Raw genomic sequence first — 18,459 nt, 5'->3', positions numbered from 1 at the left:
TTGAACAAAATGGAAGCAAAATGAAGCACTGTTTATGTGGGGGCGACAGTACACTGTTTATGGAAACAAAATGGAGTAAATACCCATTTATTGAACAAAATGGAAGCAACAAAATGAAACAGTGGGGGGTGACAGTCGTACAATGCAATGTGGGGGAGGCGCGGACAGAGCAGGCCTGCCGGCGTCAGTAGTTGGAAGAAGAACATTCGTAGAGCGGGAGTTAGGTAACATTTAGTTTCACTCTAAAATACCAAATTTTTCAAGATTTCTCGTCACATCGAATCTTTAGATACATGCATAAAACATTAAATATAAATAAAAAATAAAATTAATTACACAGTTTAGACGAAATTCACGAGACAAATCTTTTAAACCTAATTAGACTATGATTAAACACTAATTATTAAATAACAACAAAATACTACAGTGTCATTTCATCGAAAATTTTGCCAACTAAACGAGGCCTTAGAAAAATAGCATCCCGGGGGAGCGGCATTTATACGTGGGACTCAGTGATGCCAGGCGGTAGCGCGGCCCGCCAGCACAGTGAATCAGCGCTCGCTGGCATTAACGCCGCCCGCCAGCACAGAGCTCCGGGGAATATTAAAACGCCCATGACGTTCCTCTCACGCGCCCATGCCCGTCGGTTGCCCGCTCCTGCAACTTCCTCTTCCTCCAACTTCCCCTCCTCCAACTTCCCCTCCTCCACTCTCGCCGGAACCCCGCCGGAGCGCCGAAGATGACCGGACGGAAGGCACACATCTCCAGGAGGCAGGCGCGTGACTCGGCCTCGGGGCATTTCGCCTTCTCTCCGGCGACGACGACATCGGGGCTGTCGTCCACCCGCTACCCCTCGTCCGTGGCGGCGCCACCCCTGCAGCAGCCCGCCGCCGGTGCTCCTCCACCGCGCGCCCGCGCCCTGTGCCAACCCGCTTTTCGAAGCGGCTTCTTCGGCTTCAGTCCCCGCCGGGGCCGTCGACCTCGAGCGGCGTCAAAATCAAAACTGAAGCCATGGAGGACCACGAGTACGTCGCGCCCGACGTCCCACCAGGCTTCAAACCCCTTGACAAAGGGAAGGCACGGGCGGCGACTGGCAGCGAGGTGAGTCCTTTCTGTTTTGGGGTTTTTTGGGTGATGATGATGTTAGAAGTAATGTGATTGTGAGATAAGTAATTTGAGATAATGTGAGATGTTAGATAATAACTTATACCTTCACTCAAAGATCACGACAACTAGACTCGAACTTGTGACTCAGAAAATAGAGAGGCAGCGATAAGCAAGTAGAGGCTACGATAACACTAAGAATAAGCTATGCTCAGTCTTTTTTGGGGCGGGGGGGGGGGGGGGGGGGGGGGGGGGGGGGGGGGCGGTTAAAAACGTTTTTTGGCAAACAAAAATCGTTTTCATCCTCTTTCCACGAAGAAACAACCTCGTGGAAGACCTGCGAGCATACAGCCGGGGGGGGGGGGGGGGGGGGGGGGGGGGGGCGTTTTTTCAAAAAAAAAAAAAAAGAGAGGCGGTTCTCATCCCTTTGCGCTCAGAATTTTGGCTCAAAACTAACAAGCAGATTCCCGTCATTCATAGGAGCAAGGAACCGAAATCTACGCGCAAAGAAGCAAGGAGGGGGGTGACGTTTTTCAAAAAAGAAAAAGCAATCCTCGCTCCCTTGCGCTATGAATTCAGTAAAACAAACACTTAAAGACAGGTAAAAAAGAAACCGGCGAGGCTAGTCACGTTAGAAGCAACTAGCTTAAACATGAGTTCTGAGTTCTGACCAAGCAATCAACATTTACAAGCTTAGTCTGCAAAAGCAGCCCCCTAAGCACCAAGTGTATCACAACAACTTCAAATTACAAGCACGAGCCCTAGGCTAGCCTCGACGAGCTACTGCTCCCCTTTATATCAGCGCCTTCGTCCCTGCCTTCACCTCTCGCTTCCTCCTCCTTGATCTGCGGAAACATGAGAAACAATGTCAAGTGAGGTACGAGACAAAAAGAAAGCCAAAAGAAACACGAAATTAAAAAATCTCCGACCTTCGCAAGCCGCTCCTGAGCCACCAGCCTCGTGTACTCTCCCCCCGGGGTAGCCCAAAGCTATTTGAAGAAATTTACCTTCGTAGCTCTCACATTTTTTTATTTCTCCTCTGCACCAAGCTCCGAGGCCGAGGGGAACTTATAGGTGCGAGCCGCGAGTGTCAAGAAATGAGAGCAGCTGTTCTTTTCAAGGAGTTGAAATGCACTATCAAGGCAGAAGGAAGCAGCAAAGTCACTGATGCCAGTAATGACCTCGGGAAGGCCTTTAAACTCCTCATCCATCCAGTCAAATATTTCTTTTACTTTTTCGTCGGCCGGAAACGGAAGAGGCTCTGCGCCAAACTCTGCAAGAGCAGCCTTGTACCCCTCGTAAATCTCAGAGAACCTTTTCTTCAGAACCTGTTCTGCCTCCTCAACAAAAGTCTATTGCTCTTGGAGATTCTCGCCAAGGGTATGAATCATTTTTTCCTGCTCTGCGATAGTTTGCGCATCTTTCTCTGCGGCATTTCGGAGTTTCTCCAAAACGCCAAGAATATCTTCGGCTCTTTTCTCCAGCTTGTCGACCTGCTGAGCAAGGTCGCTACAGGTATTCGTAAGCAATACATTATTCCTCTTAAGCTCGGAGTTAGCCTCGGAGAGATCATTTTTTATATTGTCCAAGGTCTTGTTCTCTTTCTCGAGCTTGGCCTCGAGCTCAGCCATCTTCGTGCTCTGGCTAAGCATGAACTTCTCCCTCTCATCAGCTTTTTCGACAGTGAGCTTACTCAGAATAACAGACTACAAAACAGAAAAAACAAAGGGAAGTTTAGGTAATATCAAAATAATAAAAACAAAGAATAGCAAGCGTTGGACACACTACCTTATACCCGAGGGTAGCTGACATCCTAGCTAGGTCGCTAGGCCCAAAGCAACGAGCAGATTTTTCATATTCTGTTACTCCCTCCGTCCCAATTTAACTGCACCTTTGCAGTTAAAAAAAATCCCAAAATGAAAGGCAAGATGGCGTCCGAAGCATACGGAGTACTAGCAGTAGTAGACTGCGGGCATGGCTGCAGGCGGCCGCCGACGTAGCCGGCGGATGCGTGGAGGCGGCAAGATGGCCGGGCCCCGCAGTGCTGACCTGATGAAGGTCGGTAGCGGGATCCGCGACCTCGTGAGGTTGGCCGGCCGCAGCGGCAAGTCTGGTGCTTGTGGGATTAGAACGCACGCCGGCGCTAGTGCGACGGTCGGCCACGTTGTAAAGCCAGGCGCCACCGAATCAGTGGTGAAGCCAAGTAGCGCCAACTCGGCTGAGGAGGCGTGGATCTACGTACGCGGGTGCCGAATCGAGAGGGCTGGCCTGCGCTTCAACTCGTAGGGCGACGTGTACGTCCCTGGCTCAGAAGATGTAGAGGTGGCCGCTAATGTGGCGGTCGGCGTGGAGCTGGCCCCTGCGGTGGCCGTGGACGAGGCTACCAACGTGGATCTGGCCCTTGCGGTCACCGCGGACGGGGCTGCCAGCGTGGATCTGGCCCTTGCGGTAGCCGCGGATGGGGCTACCGACGTGGATGTGGCCCCTACGGTGGCTGCGGCCGGGGCTGCCGGCGTGGATGTGGCACCTAATTAAGGTGGCCGCGGCCGGGGCTGGGGCTTCCGGCGTGGATGTGGCCCTGCATGGGGTTGCCGGCGTCAACATGAACCCAGAGGTAGCTGGGCGCCTGGCAAAAAAGGTTCTTGGCGAGAATCTGCACCCAGAGGTGGTTGCACGCATAGCCGTGGTGCTGTCCGAGATGGAACCTTTCTACCATGAATGCTTCATCGGCATGTATAAGGTTATGGTGCCTCTGTTCTTCACCCCTCCCCCCTAGTTTATTTGCTGTTGGTTCAAAGCATAAATTGAAATCGTGTTGCTGCTGGTAGATGATGTGCTTTTGGTGCCATGGTTAACTGATGTTTGTGCGATGATGTAGTGTACATTCTCACTTTGTGTAGCTGAAGTGCTTTTGTGTACTAGGTGTACGTTGTCACCTTTCGTACTTTTGGTCCTATGATGAACTGCTGTTAATGTATAGATGAAGTGTGCTTTGTGTGATAAACTGATAATCAGTGCACATGTGCCATGATGACTTACGTTCTCTGACGATGTTATTAAGTCTTTGATACAAGTGATCATGCCAAGCTCTTAGGCAATTTTGCTACCGTATTTAGTACTACTGGCACACATGATTAGCATAAACAACCACATATTATAAGGTCTTCTAATTTACAGCAGTACCATAGATGATTAACATGACCAAGTACATATGTTGTACTTACAGCATTAGTACACATTAAACGGTTTCCAAATTTACAGCAGTACCACACATGATTCTCATGATCAAGGACTCCTGCTTTATTTATAGCATTAGGAGACATGATATATGAGTAATTAGTTTCCCAACGATGCCAGCACATCTTCATATAGCTTCCTGTCACAACCAAGGCTTCTAGGAAGCATGCCTAGTGCCTCTAGCCGATCTTTGTCGATGTAAGGAATCTTGTACCTGTTTCCTCCACTATCTTTCATCACCTCAATCAAACACCCTTGTATTGTCAAGAACACCCTATTCAAAGTTTCTGGATCATAATTATCAAACTCATGTTGTACATTCACAATAAGGTCATCCAAGTTCCTAGAGATCCTGTCATAGGTTAAGGATTGGAGAGAATTAAAGAACCCTAGGTCTAGTACATTCAAATCTGGGGAATTGGCAGGTTGGTTGATGAGTTGTATGTCTAGTCCTGTCAGTGCAACAGCAGCAGCAAATTCTTCTTCATTTACTAGCACATGTGAAGGGGCATTATCTTGCTGAATGTAAATGGTTTTTCCTGCATGTTCCCGTGGCCACCATTGAACAATAGCATGCAAAACTTTACCGATCAGATATGACCTCATAGTAGTCCGATCTACCTTGATAGGTTTGGTGACTTCGGCCCCCCTTCCTCTATTGCGGCTTCTTCTTTTTGCTGGTTCCTATAGTAAATGAAACCAAGTAAGGACCACAAATTCATAGCACAAAAACTTATGCAAGAAAGTGAAACAAGTGTATGCTGTATCTTTCTAACATATGGCCACACTCCTATCTTCCCATCAAAAACACAATTACCTGCTTCATCATATATTGGTCTTCCTATTGCTGACAAGAACATAACTTTGCCAATGCGATTCTTATTGTGCACAATCCTATGTGGATCCTCCTCCTCAGGAAGCATATAATACTTCATGTACTTGGATGTGGTGTTGAACCACTTCTCATCCATGTGGATGATGTTGCCCATTTCAATGAACTTGGGTTCATTTGGCAGTGTCGCTGATCTATCATGGAAAGACACCATCATAGCCTGCCTTTCTTGTTATCTTCCATTAACAGAGGCTTTAGTGTGCTGGAGTGGCGTCGTAGTCGGCCTTCCTTGAACCATCTATGCAGAATGCTCTTCTTTATACCAATAGCATTAGCTAGAGATCGTATAGTCCTCCTCCTATGCAAGGGAACTCTAAGAACATCTAATAGATCAATTTGTATCCTTTTGCGGCCACAATTCTTCCTCCGTGATCTAACATCTACTGGTATGCCATGTGCACGGCACTGCTTAACTCTTCGCCAAACACCACGCACTTGATACCTACTGACCTGAAACATATGAGCTACTATATTCGTAGTGTTCTTTTTTAATTTTCCACGATTACTTCTCTCAAGCAATGATTCATATATTTGTTGCCTTTCAGTGTCTGTCAAATTTCTGCACTTATGTGAATTATTTGCATTTGTATGTTCATCTTCTTCAACATCTGGGTCCTCCAACTCCTCATCGAAGACTATGTCCACAACATCAGCGTACACACCATAGCCGTGCATGTTGAAAGGTCCTTATGTGGTTTTGGTAATTGAGTGACAACCTAGGTGGACTAATTGTGTTTATGTGAGATATACAGGTAATTAGTCCATAGGTACATGTGTGTGAGCAACATATGCCATGAAGGTGAAAATGGCTTTGAGATGTTGCAAAGCTCACACATGTGAAGATGAAGGAGCTCATTGCAGATGAGACATGACATTGAGTCATGTGATCAAAGGTTGAGAAGATCAAGACAAGATTTGGCTTGATGGACTGGTTGCAAGCGTGAAGGACAAGTCGGAGGCTTTGGAGCGATGGACCGCGTGGCGGTGAAGCTTGAGCAAGACTTGGCGTCGATGGACGAAGGCAATGGTGAAAAGCGAGTGATGTCAAGATCGATGAACCAATATGATCACGTGATGATATGAAGTGGATCATATCATTGTTAATCATGTTGGTGCATGTGTTGCATCAACATTGGAGGAGATGGAATAGAATGCGCAAGGCAAAGGTATAACCTAGGGCATTTCATTTCACCGGTCATAGGTGTGTAGAGAAGTTTGTGACCGGGTTTAGGATAGATGGCCGTACGATCAAGAGGGGCAAACTTGTTTGCATATCGGTCATCTAAGTGCCACTCGAGTGATCCAACTTTGCATCATCGCTAGGATTGAGTGGCGTGGCAAGTTGAGTGGCTAATCCTTTGGGAAATGATTGTGAAAAGCTAACACACATACACATGGTGGTATACACTTGGTGGTGTTGGCACATTTACAAAGGAGATGAAGTTGGAGTTGATGTGGATCAACTTAGTGAAGAAACGGAGATGAGAAAGGTCCCACAGAGTGGACCAGACTCTGGTCACGCAGTGACCGGACGCTGAGGCTCAGTGTCCGGTTAGTGGTGGCAGTCAGCGTGCAGCGTCGGTCAGTCGATCGGACGCTGGCTCTAAAAGTGATCGGACGCTGGAGGCAGTGTCCGGTCCTATTGTCAGACGAAGCAGTGTCACTGGAGAGTGACCGAACGCTGGGGCGGCGTCTGATCACGTCCGACCGGACACGTCCGGTCAGGGTCGATACCTTACTGTAAACGACCGGACACTGAGGGTCCAGCGTCCAGTCAGTTGAAGCTGCTGTGTCTGGTCAGAAGATGACCGTTGAGATCAAAAGAATGCCATTGAACGTAGGTGACACGTGGCTGTCATCGGGCGACCGGACGCTGAGGTCCAGCGTCTGGTCAACACGACCAGAGCGTCCGGTCAGCCCGATTTTTGCCCAGTGAAGGGGTAACAGCTAGTTTAGCCCTTGGGTCTATAAATAGAAGTGGCCTTCGGCCATAGCTGGTGCTGAGCACCTTAGGGGACTTTGTGTCCACACTTGAGAGTGCTTAGGAGCCCTCCATCTCATACATAATTGATAGTGATCATCCGATTGTGTGAGTGAGCGATTCTAGTGTGATTGCATCGTGAGGGTGCATCGAGTGGCACTAGATGATCGATTTGCAAGCCAATGGTGCTTGTTACTCTTGGAGGTTGCCACCTCCTAGACGGCTTGGTGGTGGTCTCCATCGAAGCCCGCAAGAAGCTTGTGCGGCGCTCCGGAGAAGTGCTTTGTGAGGGGCATTGTGCTCGCCCCACGGGAGCCACGAAGAGCAACTTTAGTAAAGCGTGTCATTGAGCTACCCTCACTTCTAGGGTAGTTTCTTGTAGTGCCCGATGTGTGGGCTTGGTGGGTGATGCCAATTAGCCGCCGAACCACCAAGTGAGCGGTCGACACAACGGGGACTAGCGTGTTGGCAAACACGTGAACCTTGGGAGAAAAATCATTGTGTCAACCTTATTCTTCCCGTTGGTTTGCATCCCCGTTACACAAGCTTGTGATTACTTTTATATACATTGTGCTTATGTAGTTGCTCTTGTAATTAGTTAGCTTGTGTAGCTTGCTATTTACCTTTTTGCTTGTGTAGCATAGAAGTAGCTCCCTTGCGTGACTAATTTGGTTTGAGTAACCTTGTTAGTCACATTACTTAGTTTGTGTAGCTAAGTAATTGCGCTCTCTAATTTGGCATTGGTTGCCTTGTTATTGAGCATTGCTAGTGAGCTTAGGTGGCTTTGTGTTTTAGCTTACTAGCATGTGTAAGAGCTCCCTTGTCACTTAAAGTACTAGTGGCATAAGTTTGTGTGACCTTGCTTCTAGAATTGGTTAGGAGAGCTCTAGCTAGTCCGGCACCTTTGTTGCTTAATTAGTATCTTTGAAAGGTGCTAGTAAATATAGATAGAGGGGTGTAGTCTTGGCTAGACCGATAGTTATAATTCCGCACTTGTTTCGGTTAGCCGACGCGATTAAGTTTTAGAAAAGACTATTCACCCCCCTCTAGTCGCCATCTCGACCCTTTCAATTGGTATCAGAGCCCGGTCTCTCATTTGTGGTCTTCACTAACCCGAGAGGATGGCGTCTAATGGGCTAGATGTTTGTGAGGCACATATTTTTTATGACACAAACTTTGCACTTTGGAAAAATCACATGCTTGATCATTTTCGTGCAAATGGACCTAAATTTTGGTGGGTTGTCACAAGTGGCCTCACCCATGTCTTGGACCATAGAAATCTCACCAAAGCTCAAAGAGTTCTCTATGAATTTTATGCACATGCTTGTTGTTTTCTAATGGATGCTTTAAGCTTTGATTTGATGAAACAAGTAAACATCAAGGGAACCGCTCGTGAGATATGGGAGTCCATCAAGGAAACTTTCGGTGATTCCTCCACATGGGATGATGGCAAATTCAAGGAGGATGAGCCCAAGAAGGAGGTGCATGAGTGTGTTGAGCATAACCACAATTTGGTGATTGTGGAAGATTGCTTCACCTCATGGTCAAGTGATGATGACGACGATCGATCAACTACAAGTTCACTTGACAAGGTTGATGATGATGCCACAAGTGTTGCAAGTGATGATGCTACCTCATGCACACTTGATGGTGATGATGGTTCATGCTCAAGCCATGATGAAAATGCCACTACAAGCTCTCAAACTACATCACCACATTGCTTCATGTCACAAGGTGACACCAAGGTAACAAATGATAATGTAGTTGATCATGTTGATTCATATGATGAGCTTGTTAGTAGACTTGCTAGCATGACCATGTCTTTAGAAAATGAGAAAGCTAAAACATTAAACTTAGAAAATAAAAACTCATTTCTAAAGAACTCTTGTGAAGAACATAAGAAATTACTTGACGCTTATAAATCTTCACATGATGAGCTAAAATTGAATCATGAGACACTACTTACATCTCATGATGAATTATTAGAACAACATGCTTCTCTCATTAAAGTGTTTACAAAGAAACTTAAAAATAATGAGAGCTCATCACATGGATCAAATGATAAATTGCAAAATGTTACTAACCCTTGTGATGTAGGCAAGAAGCATGTATCCACCTCTTGTGATGACTTATTAGATATGCCATGCTCTTCATATATAGATGCTTGTTCTACTCCTATATCTTGTGAGACTAACCTTTTAAAGGAGAACAATGAGCTAAATGAACAAGTGAAGAAATTGAGCAACAAGTTAGAGAGGTGCTACAACTCTCAAGTCATCTTTGAGCATATGTTGAAGACTCAAAGAAACTTTGGTGACAAGAGTGGAGTTGGCTTCAAGACTAGCAAAGTCAATCATCAAGAAAGCCGCAATGACATAAGTGGCGTTGGCTTCAACAAGAGCAAGATCAAGGGCAAAAGATGGGGCAAGAGAAGATATGAAAGAGAGATGAAGAAGCAAGAACAAGAGAAGCTCTCTCAATTCATGTGCTTCAAGTGCCATGAAGTGGGACATCTTGCAAATGGTTGCCCTAATGAAGAAATGCTCAAGTTGAAGAAAGAAGAAGAGAGGCTAAGGCATGTTAAGTGCTTCAAGTGCCGCACTTGGGGTCATCTTACCTCAATGTGCCCAACCAAGCAATTGGTGAAGCAACAAGTGAAGCCTCAACCAAAGCCACAAGTTAAGCAAGAGAAGACACCCCAAGTTCAAATCAAGATCAACCATGAAGATGGTGGTAATTTGATGATAAAGAAGACGAAAACAAGAAGGGGTGGAAAGGCAAGGCATCCAATGCAAACTCAAGATGCCAAGATGATGAGCAAGAATGAAGATGAGAAGAAAGATCATGCTCACATCAAGTGCTTTAAGTGTGGAAGTGTGGGACACTTTGCCTCTAAGTGTCCTACCAAGCTTGAGAAGAAGGCTCAAGCAATCCATGAGAGACAAGGCAATGAGAAGCACCACATGAGCAAAGAAGAGAAAGTGCTACTCATGTCGGAAAAGAGGATACATGGCACATTCATGTCCCCTAGGTGACATTTCTAAGCATATTTCAATTGTTGATAATAATTTGCTTAGAAAGGATGGCAATGGTACCTCATTAGTTGCAATTGCAAAATATCCCGCTACTCATACTAAGGCTATGCCTAAGTATGTTGCTTCTAACTTGAGAGGACCCAAACTTGTTTGGGTACCATCAAAAAGTGAATGATTATTTGTAGGTACCATCAGCATTGGAGACTTGATTCAATTGATCTCACATTGTTCATCATATGTTGAATCAAGTTATGAAGCCTAGTGCACATCCTAACCCAATGCCAAGAGAAAATTGAGTGAAGTCCAAGCGCCATCAACATACAAGTGCTATAATTCAAGTTGTTGGTGATTCATTGGATATTATTTGATAGCTTGCAAATATTTGAGTTGAAGCTTGCTAATTGGTTGATCATGAGCTAACCAAGGTATATCTCTTGTTGATCATTTCATTTGGGTGCATATAAGTTGATTGAATTGGATAAATATGCAAAGTTGCTTGCTATAAGTTGATTGAATGGATAATTGCTTAGTAATCAAGTTTGGATTGATTTGTGTTGGATAAGTTCATAAGATGACATTTAGTAAGTAGTTTGAATGGATATATATCTTATGGAAGTATTCAAACAAGTTAGTTTCAAGTTTGATTCATATCTGATGAAGTATATCTCAATTGTTGAAATCTGTCCTATAATTGAAAATCTGAGCTAGCTGTGATCTTAGCCATGTTTGAGTAATCAAAACCTATTGTATTGGCATAAAAATTGGTGTACATGCTCTAGACTTATGGTATAAGATGTTGTACAATTTTTATGAGAATTGGATAAGAAATGCTTCGGTTTTGGAGTAGATCTTGTCAGCTATAGTGCAGCAGTTTTCAGCATGGAGCAGTGGTGGAAGAATTGATATATGGCAGCAATCTAGAAGTCAAATGAAGCTCAAATTTTTACAGCTGATAGATAACTTAGTAAAGAACATCTCCACCAAATTTTGTGGTATTTGGATTTGTACTTTGGGAGATATGCTTATTTCTTTGAAGGGTACAAAATCTGTCAGAAAAGTGACAAATATTGGATTAATCTAGAGTCACTTTGATTGAAAGGTCTTCAAGTTGGAAACATGTTTATAAGTAATTGAGGCACCTAAGTTTGATTTTGAGATGATCTAGAAGTATGACAAGAAAAGAGTACAAGGCTATTTGATTGTGGAGTGTACTTTACACACCTTTGGTACTCAAGATGAAGATCAAGATCAAACTCAAGTTGAATTGAAGATAAAGTTTAAGTTCTAGTGACTATTGGAAATCATTTGGTAGAAAGAAAAAGACTTAAACTAGAAGAAAGAAAATGACTTAAAGAAGGAATCAAGGTTACTCACCAAGTTAAGTCCATCACTTGGATCAATCAATCAAGTTATTTCAAGTGAGTGTCAATAATGGTTCTTGGAGAGAGGTCACTTCTCCCTAGTGTAGGGACTTGCCACCTATGTGTAGGTAAACCAAGTGTGGTACTTGGAAGGCTAATATGGAAGTGGTGATCTGAGGAACATTTGAGATGCTTAGTTGAAGCAATCAAAAGGGTTGATCAAGAAAAGCAAGCAACACCCAAAAGAGAGCTAGTCATGAGATTTCAAGTGGTATTCTCAAATTGATGCTCTCATGCAAGCAAAAATCAAAAGATAAAGCAAGCCAACCACAACAAGAAAGTGCACTTAATCATAAGTGGTATTCATTTCATATGGATGAAGAATAAAATTCAACATGGTATCTATTGATCTTCACCAAGCTTATAATTGGACTTCACATTGCTATTAGAGTAATAAATTGGAATCTATGTGACTATCCTCTACTCCAACATAGCAAAGGTATCATTATAATGTGCATGATCATTTCATCCCTTACTAGTATGCGGTTAGTGCATATAGTACATGCTTCATAGGATCATGCATAACAAATGAAATGCTTAAATTCATAGCCTACCACTATTGTTTGAGTGATTACTTGATCTAGTGGTTAGTACATGAATTTGTTCATGAGCTAGTGAACCCAAGTACTTGACTCAATTTGGATTGCTAACAAGTGACAAGTACAACATTGGCAAGATAACCCTTGCAAGAGGTGTGAAGAAGCTTGTCATTGGTTCAAACCGGACTTGGAAGCTTAGGCAAATCAATTTAGTTCAAGTCAATCATAGAAGCTCATGATAGTGATAAGAGTACAAGCACAAGACAACAATGCAAATGGATATCTAGTTTGTTTGTTTCAAATGGTATCTAGACTCAAGTATTTCATCAAGAATCTACAAGTAATGTCTAGATCAACTCACAAGTGATATCCTATAAGTGGTACTCATGAAGATAGCAAATGTTCAAGAAATGGTCTTTATTGATAAATCAAACAAGTGGTTCCATACTAGAAGATTCTTTCAAATGGTATCTACTTCATACAAGTGGTATTACATCTATATATGATATCAACCATGAAAGACGATGGTTCCACAAGTGACCCTCAACTTTAAGTGATCTTCAAATGAAGAATGCATCCCTTAACTACAAGAGCTCAAGTGTATCAAATGGATGACCCATGCTATCACATAGGGGGAGATATACCACAAATTGGTATCAAGAAAAGATTCTATGTGTGGTATCTCAAGAAGCCCTATACAAGATACAAGGGGTACAAGTTACAAGTAGTATCTACAAGTGGTGTCATTCCAACAAATCATGAAGATGTCCATAAAAAATGCAAGATTCAAGCCTCAACCATCTACCCCAAATGCATACCTTTGCATCAATGAGAAGCACACCTTTTATGGAAATTGATGACAAAGGGGGAGAGATTGTACAAAGATATGAAAGCCTTTATAGGGGGGAGAGATAAATTGTATAAGGGGAGAGATAAATTATGAAAGCTTAGGAGGTTGGACATGAATATGGACAAAGAGGGAGCAGCATTGGAGAAAAGAGATGGATCAAAATTTCTTGGATAAGAGAAGCACACAAGTAGGGGGAGCAAGCTCATGAACTTTGATTGATTTCATTTGATATGTGCATATTCATGTGCTTGCTTGCATTGCATAAAGCTTTCAAATTCAATATGCATGCTTGTGTGGTGTATGCTAGTTATAGAACTTGAATGATGATTTGATAACTAACATGCATAGGATGATAGCTAGACACTTGGTATGCTTTTCAAGTAATGCTAGTACCTTGCTTTTAATGTTGATCTCACAAGGTATGTAGTGCTTTTATTTCCATGTGATATCTAGCTAACCATGGTGCTAAGGATGAACTTAAAGGTGCAACTCCAATTGGTACACGCTTCAAAAGTTTATTCTATACACCTTAACATCATTTTGTAGTAATTACTCTCCCATAATTTTAATCTATGCATATGTGCGAGCTTCAAATCAAACACTCTAGCACATATGTAGGGGGAGCTAATACTACTATCTCGGGTTTGTGGTACTTGTCCAAAAATCATTTTCACATGGTAAAATTGCTTGGGCAAGCAACATGAATCCAAAAGAGCTTAATTTCCATATCTTTGTAGAGTTGTCATCAATTACCAAAAAGGGGAAGATTGAAAGGTCCTTGTGTGGTTTTGGTAATTGAGTGACAACCTAGGTGGACTAATTGTGTTTATGTGAGATACACAGGTAATTAGTCCACAGATACATGTGTGTGAGCAACATATGCCATGAATATGAAAATGGCTTTGAGATGTTGCAAAGCTCACACATGTGAAGATGAAGGAGCTCATTGCACATGAGACACGACATTGAGTCATGTGATCAAAGGTGGAGAAATCAAGACAAGACTTGGCTTGATGGACCGGTTGCAAGCGTGAAGGGCAAGTCGGAGGCTTTGGAGCGATGGACCGCGTGGCGGTGAAGCTTGAGCAAGACTTGGCGCCGATGGACGAAGGCAATGGTGAAAAGCGAGTGATGTCAAGATCGATGAACCAATATGATCATGTGATGATATGAAGTGGATCATATCATTATTGATCATGTTGGTGCATGTGTTGCATCAACATTAGAGGAGATGGAATGGAATGCGCAAGGCAAAGGTATAACCTAGGGCATTTCATTTCACCGGTCATAGGTGTGTAGAGAAGTTTATGACCGGGTTTATGATAGATGGCCGTACTATCAAGAGGGGCAAACTTGTTTGCATATTGGTCATCTAAGTGCCACTTGAGTGATCCAACTTTGCATCATCGCTAGGATTGAGTGGCGTGGCAAGTTGAGTGGCTAATCCTTTGGAAAATGATTGTAAAAAGCTAACACACATACGCATGGTGGTGTACACTTGGTGGTGTTGGTACATTTACAAAGGAGATGAAGTTGGAGTTGATGTGGATCAACTCGGTGAAGAAATGGAGATAGAAAGGTCCCACAGAGTGGACCAGACTCTGGTCACGCAGTGACCGGACGCTGAGGCTCAGCGTCCGGTCAGTGGTGGCAGTCAGCGTGCAGCATCGGTCAGTCGACCGAACGCTGGCTCTGAAAGTGACTGAACGCTAGAGGCAGTGTTCGGTCCTGTTGTTGGACGAAGCAGTGTCACTGGAGTGTGACCGGACGCTAGGGCTGCATCCAATCACGTCCGAACGAACACGTCCGGTCGGGGTCAGTACCTTACTGTAAATGACCGGACGCTGAGGGTCTAGCGTCCGGTCAGTTGAAGCTGCTGCGTCCGGTCAGAAGATGGCTATTGAGATTGGAAGAATGTCGTTGAACGCAGGTGACACGTGGCTATCATCGAGTGACCGAACGCTTAGGTCCAGCGTCCGGTCAACACGACCGGAGCGTCCGGTCGGCCCGATTTTTGCCCAGTGAAGGGGTAACGGCTAGTTTAGCCCTTGGGGCTATAAATAGAAGTGGCCTTCGGCCATGGCTGGTGCTGAGCACCTTAGGGGACTTTGTGTCCATGCTTGAGAGTGCTTAGGAGCCCTCCATCTCACACATACTTGATAGTGATCATCCGATTGTGTGAGTGAGCGATTCTTGTGCGATTGCATTGTGAGGTTGCATCGAGTGGCTCTAGGTGATCGAGTTATAAGCCGGTGGTGCTTGTTACTCTTGGAGGTTGCCACCTGCTAGATGGCTTGGTGGTGGTCTCCGTCGAAGCCCGCAAGAAGCTTGTGCGGTGCTCCAGAGAAGTGCTTTGTGAGGGGCATTGTGCTCGCCCCGCGGGAGCCGTGAAGAGCAACTTTAGTAAAGCGTGTCATTGAGCTACCCTTACTTCTAGGATAGGTTCTTGTGGCGCTCGACGTGCGGGCTTGGCGGATGATGCTAATTAGCCGCCGAACCACCAAGTGAGCGGTCGACACAACGGGGACTAGCGTGTTGGCAAACACATGAACCTCGGGAGAAAAATTATCGTGTCGACCTTGTTCTTCTCGTTGGTTTGCATCCCCGTTACACAAGATTGTGATTACTTTTATATACATTGTGCTTGTGTAGTTGCTCTTGTAATTAGTTGGCTTGTGTAGCTTGCTATTTACCTTCTTGCTTGTGTAGCATAGAAGTAGCTCCCTTGCGTGACTAATTTGGTTTGAGTAACCTTGTTAGTCACATTGCTTAGTTTGTGTAGCTAAGTAATTGCGCTCTCTAATTTGTCATTGGTTGCCTTGTTATTGAGCATTGCTAGTGAGCTTAGGTGGCTTTGTGCTTTAGCTTACTAGCATGTGTTCGCTTTAAGTACTAGTGGCATAGGTTTGTGTGACCTTGCTTCTAGAATTGGTTAGGAGAGCTCTAGCTAGCCCGGCACCTTTGTTGCTTAATTAATATCTTTGAAAGGTGCTAGTGAATATAGATAGAGGGGTGTAGTCTTGACTAGACCGATAGTTATAATTCTGCACTTGTTTCGGTTAGCCGATTGGATTAAGTTTTAGAAAAGACTATTCACCCCCCTCTAGTCGCCATCTCGACCCTTTCACATGTTATCGATCATGTCTGAAAAAAAGTGTGAGATAACAGTAGAAAAATGTACAACCAACTAATTTATTCTCCTGAGTCCTATGAATCATGGAGCATTCTTTGCAGAAACCTGATCACATGTTTACTAGAACAAATCATCTTGTCTGAATGTTCTTTCTTTTTGGTGACATTTCTTCAAATCTGGTTTGTGCAGGATGGGTATTCGACTCGGCATCAGGATATTGTAATGACAACTCTATTGGACGTTACTATGATTCGAAGTATGGTTTCTATTATATGTTCTTGCTTTACCAGTAACACACTATTGTTGATTTTTCACTCAGGTTGCATTGTTTTTTCACTCAGATAGCAGAATGATATGCATGCTTGCAATTAATCATGCAGTAGACAAAAAGTATGTCAACCTTGTGAGTCGATGTGCTCATTGAAATAGTAAGAAAAAATCATGCTGAAATTAGTTGCTAAAAACAGGTGAGGCAGCAATATGTCTCCATTGTTATTGAACTGCTTGAAATAGTGTAGGAAAGTTGTTGCTATTGTGGTGAATTGGATTGTTTGGAACTTTTGAGGGGTTTCATGTAGATGTATTGCTGATTTTGTACTGTGTAATGAACACTAAAGAATCACTATTATTATCTTGGTATGGTAACTCAAGTAGACTGAAGTTGTAGGCTACAACACTTTGGATGCATGTTCTTTTTCATTTATGCAAACTGAGTTTACCAAGGCACCTAAAAGTGGCCGAATGATTTTTGACTGAGCTAGCATAATGATATGTATGATTGTGCTCTTATCTTACAATTAATTATGCTGAACACAACGTTTTGTTATTTAGGAAAACTATGTCAACCTAGTGAGTCGATATGATCATTGACATAATATGAAAAAAATTAAAGTTCCATTGGGGCTTACTGATCATTTGTTGCAGCTCATTTTGGTGATCAGCAGCTTCTAAGTTGAAGTCAAAATCATCCTGTATATGTGGAGCATCAAAGTTAAAATCTCCATCTTGTTGATGGTCGTCCTCAATAGCAAGAACTGCAATAGGGTGGGTCATAGGACTTTAATTAATGCAGAAAGTTATTTTTACACAGTACACTTTGTTTTAGTAAAGAAACTAAGAGAAACATTACCTTCATGAGATTCTTCTTGTTCTCCCTCACAAGCAGCAATATTGAGGTCTATGGCATGCACATCACCGTGTTGCTCTTTCTGGAGATAGTGGGACTGACCTTTCAGTGGATGCACTTGTGCTTCTTTGATGGGATGAAATTGATCTTCTTCATCATCAGCAGGCTCTTGATTTAGGTCTGGTAAGAGCTCTTCACTTCCTTCCCCTGGTACTTTGTTTAGATCTATGGCTATGGTTGAAGATGAAAGTGCCTTGCAGGCTACTGAGGGCTCTTCACTTTCTTCACCTGGTACTGTATTTAGATCAATGGCCATGGTTGAAGATGGAACTCTCCTGGATGGCTTGTGTTGGGTTCATCAGGAGCATGTGAAGCCATTTTATAGTGGGGCAATGGCGCCAAGTTTGCTGATTCAAATTTTGGATGGCCAGGCGCAAGTGCTGGAAGTTTCTGTAATGGCGTAGAGTGCTTATTCGTGGCCACGTGTTGTGTTATTGTAGCCATTGCTTCTCTCTGAAATTCTTTACCACACATTTCTTTAGTGTCAGACTTGTACTTTTGTACTACAAGTGTAATCATGTTCTGCCTATTTAGTGATGCCAAGTCTTCTTTATAGGGGCAGTATGGTAATTTGACAGCTGCACTAAGTTTCTTCCTCCAATCCCAGACGTGTAGTTAAATTGGGACGGAGGAAGTAAGTTCGATTAAAATAAAACTAAAAAGAAAATACTAACTCTCGGGATCAAAAGCTCTGTCCTCGTCGTCAGCCTCGGCAGGCGCCTTTGACTTATCCAAACCTTGGGAGCGACTGACCTCTCCATTCTCCCTAGCTTCCTTGTCATCATCCTCACCGCCATCCCTTTCTGAGCTCTTGAAAAACCCCCTTGCCGCCTCGTCTACAGCACGCATCCCACCCTTAGCCCCCCACAACAAAGGCAAGTTGTACGGATTGTCGTCCTCACCTGACCCCGGCAAACGAATGGACACCAGCTGCTCTCTAAGTTCGATGCCGAAGGCCTCGTTGTAACTTTCCAATGAAGGCGGCAAATCGGATTCTGCACCATAAGGTTTTACTCTAAATATCAGAGGAGGTTCCCCAGGTGCACCAATGGTTTTTTCCAACTCCATTAGAAATCTCAAT

At 43.8% G+C, this 18,459-nt stretch overlaps 1 protein-coding gene and 1 long non-coding RNA gene across 2 annotated transcripts; one reads left to right on the top strand and one right to left on the bottom strand.

The window, feature by feature from the left end:
* Positions 1 to 4,440: 4,440 nt before the first annotated feature.
* Positions 4,441 to 5,908, bottom strand: LOC136491756 (uncharacterized). Its single transcript, XM_066487999.1, is given in 3 exon segments — positions 4,441 to 5,025; positions 5,094 to 5,365; positions 5,368 to 5,908. Coding segments are annotated over 3 exon segments (1,398 nt in total).
* Positions 5,909 to 10,545: 4,637 nt separating this feature from the next.
* Positions 10,546 to 17,826, top strand: LOC136491267 (uncharacterized). The gene is made up of 5 exons (XR_010767994.1): positions 10,546 to 10,674; positions 16,382 to 16,448; positions 17,117 to 17,236; positions 17,358 to 17,501; positions 17,579 to 17,826. It is a non-coding gene; the product is annotated as an uncharacterized lncRNA (long non-coding RNA).
* Positions 17,827 to 18,459: the final 633 nt, after the last annotated feature.

Source organism: Miscanthus floridulus, chromosome 11 (assembly GCF_019320115.1).
Source record: "Miscanthus floridulus cultivar M001 chromosome 11, ASM1932011v1, whole genome shotgun sequence".
Lineage (NCBI taxonomy): Eukaryota > Viridiplantae > Streptophyta > Magnoliopsida > Poales > Poaceae > Miscanthus > Miscanthus floridulus.
The sequence above is the reverse complement of the archived record's forward strand: the minus strand, read 5'-3'. Positions and strand labels throughout refer to the sequence as shown.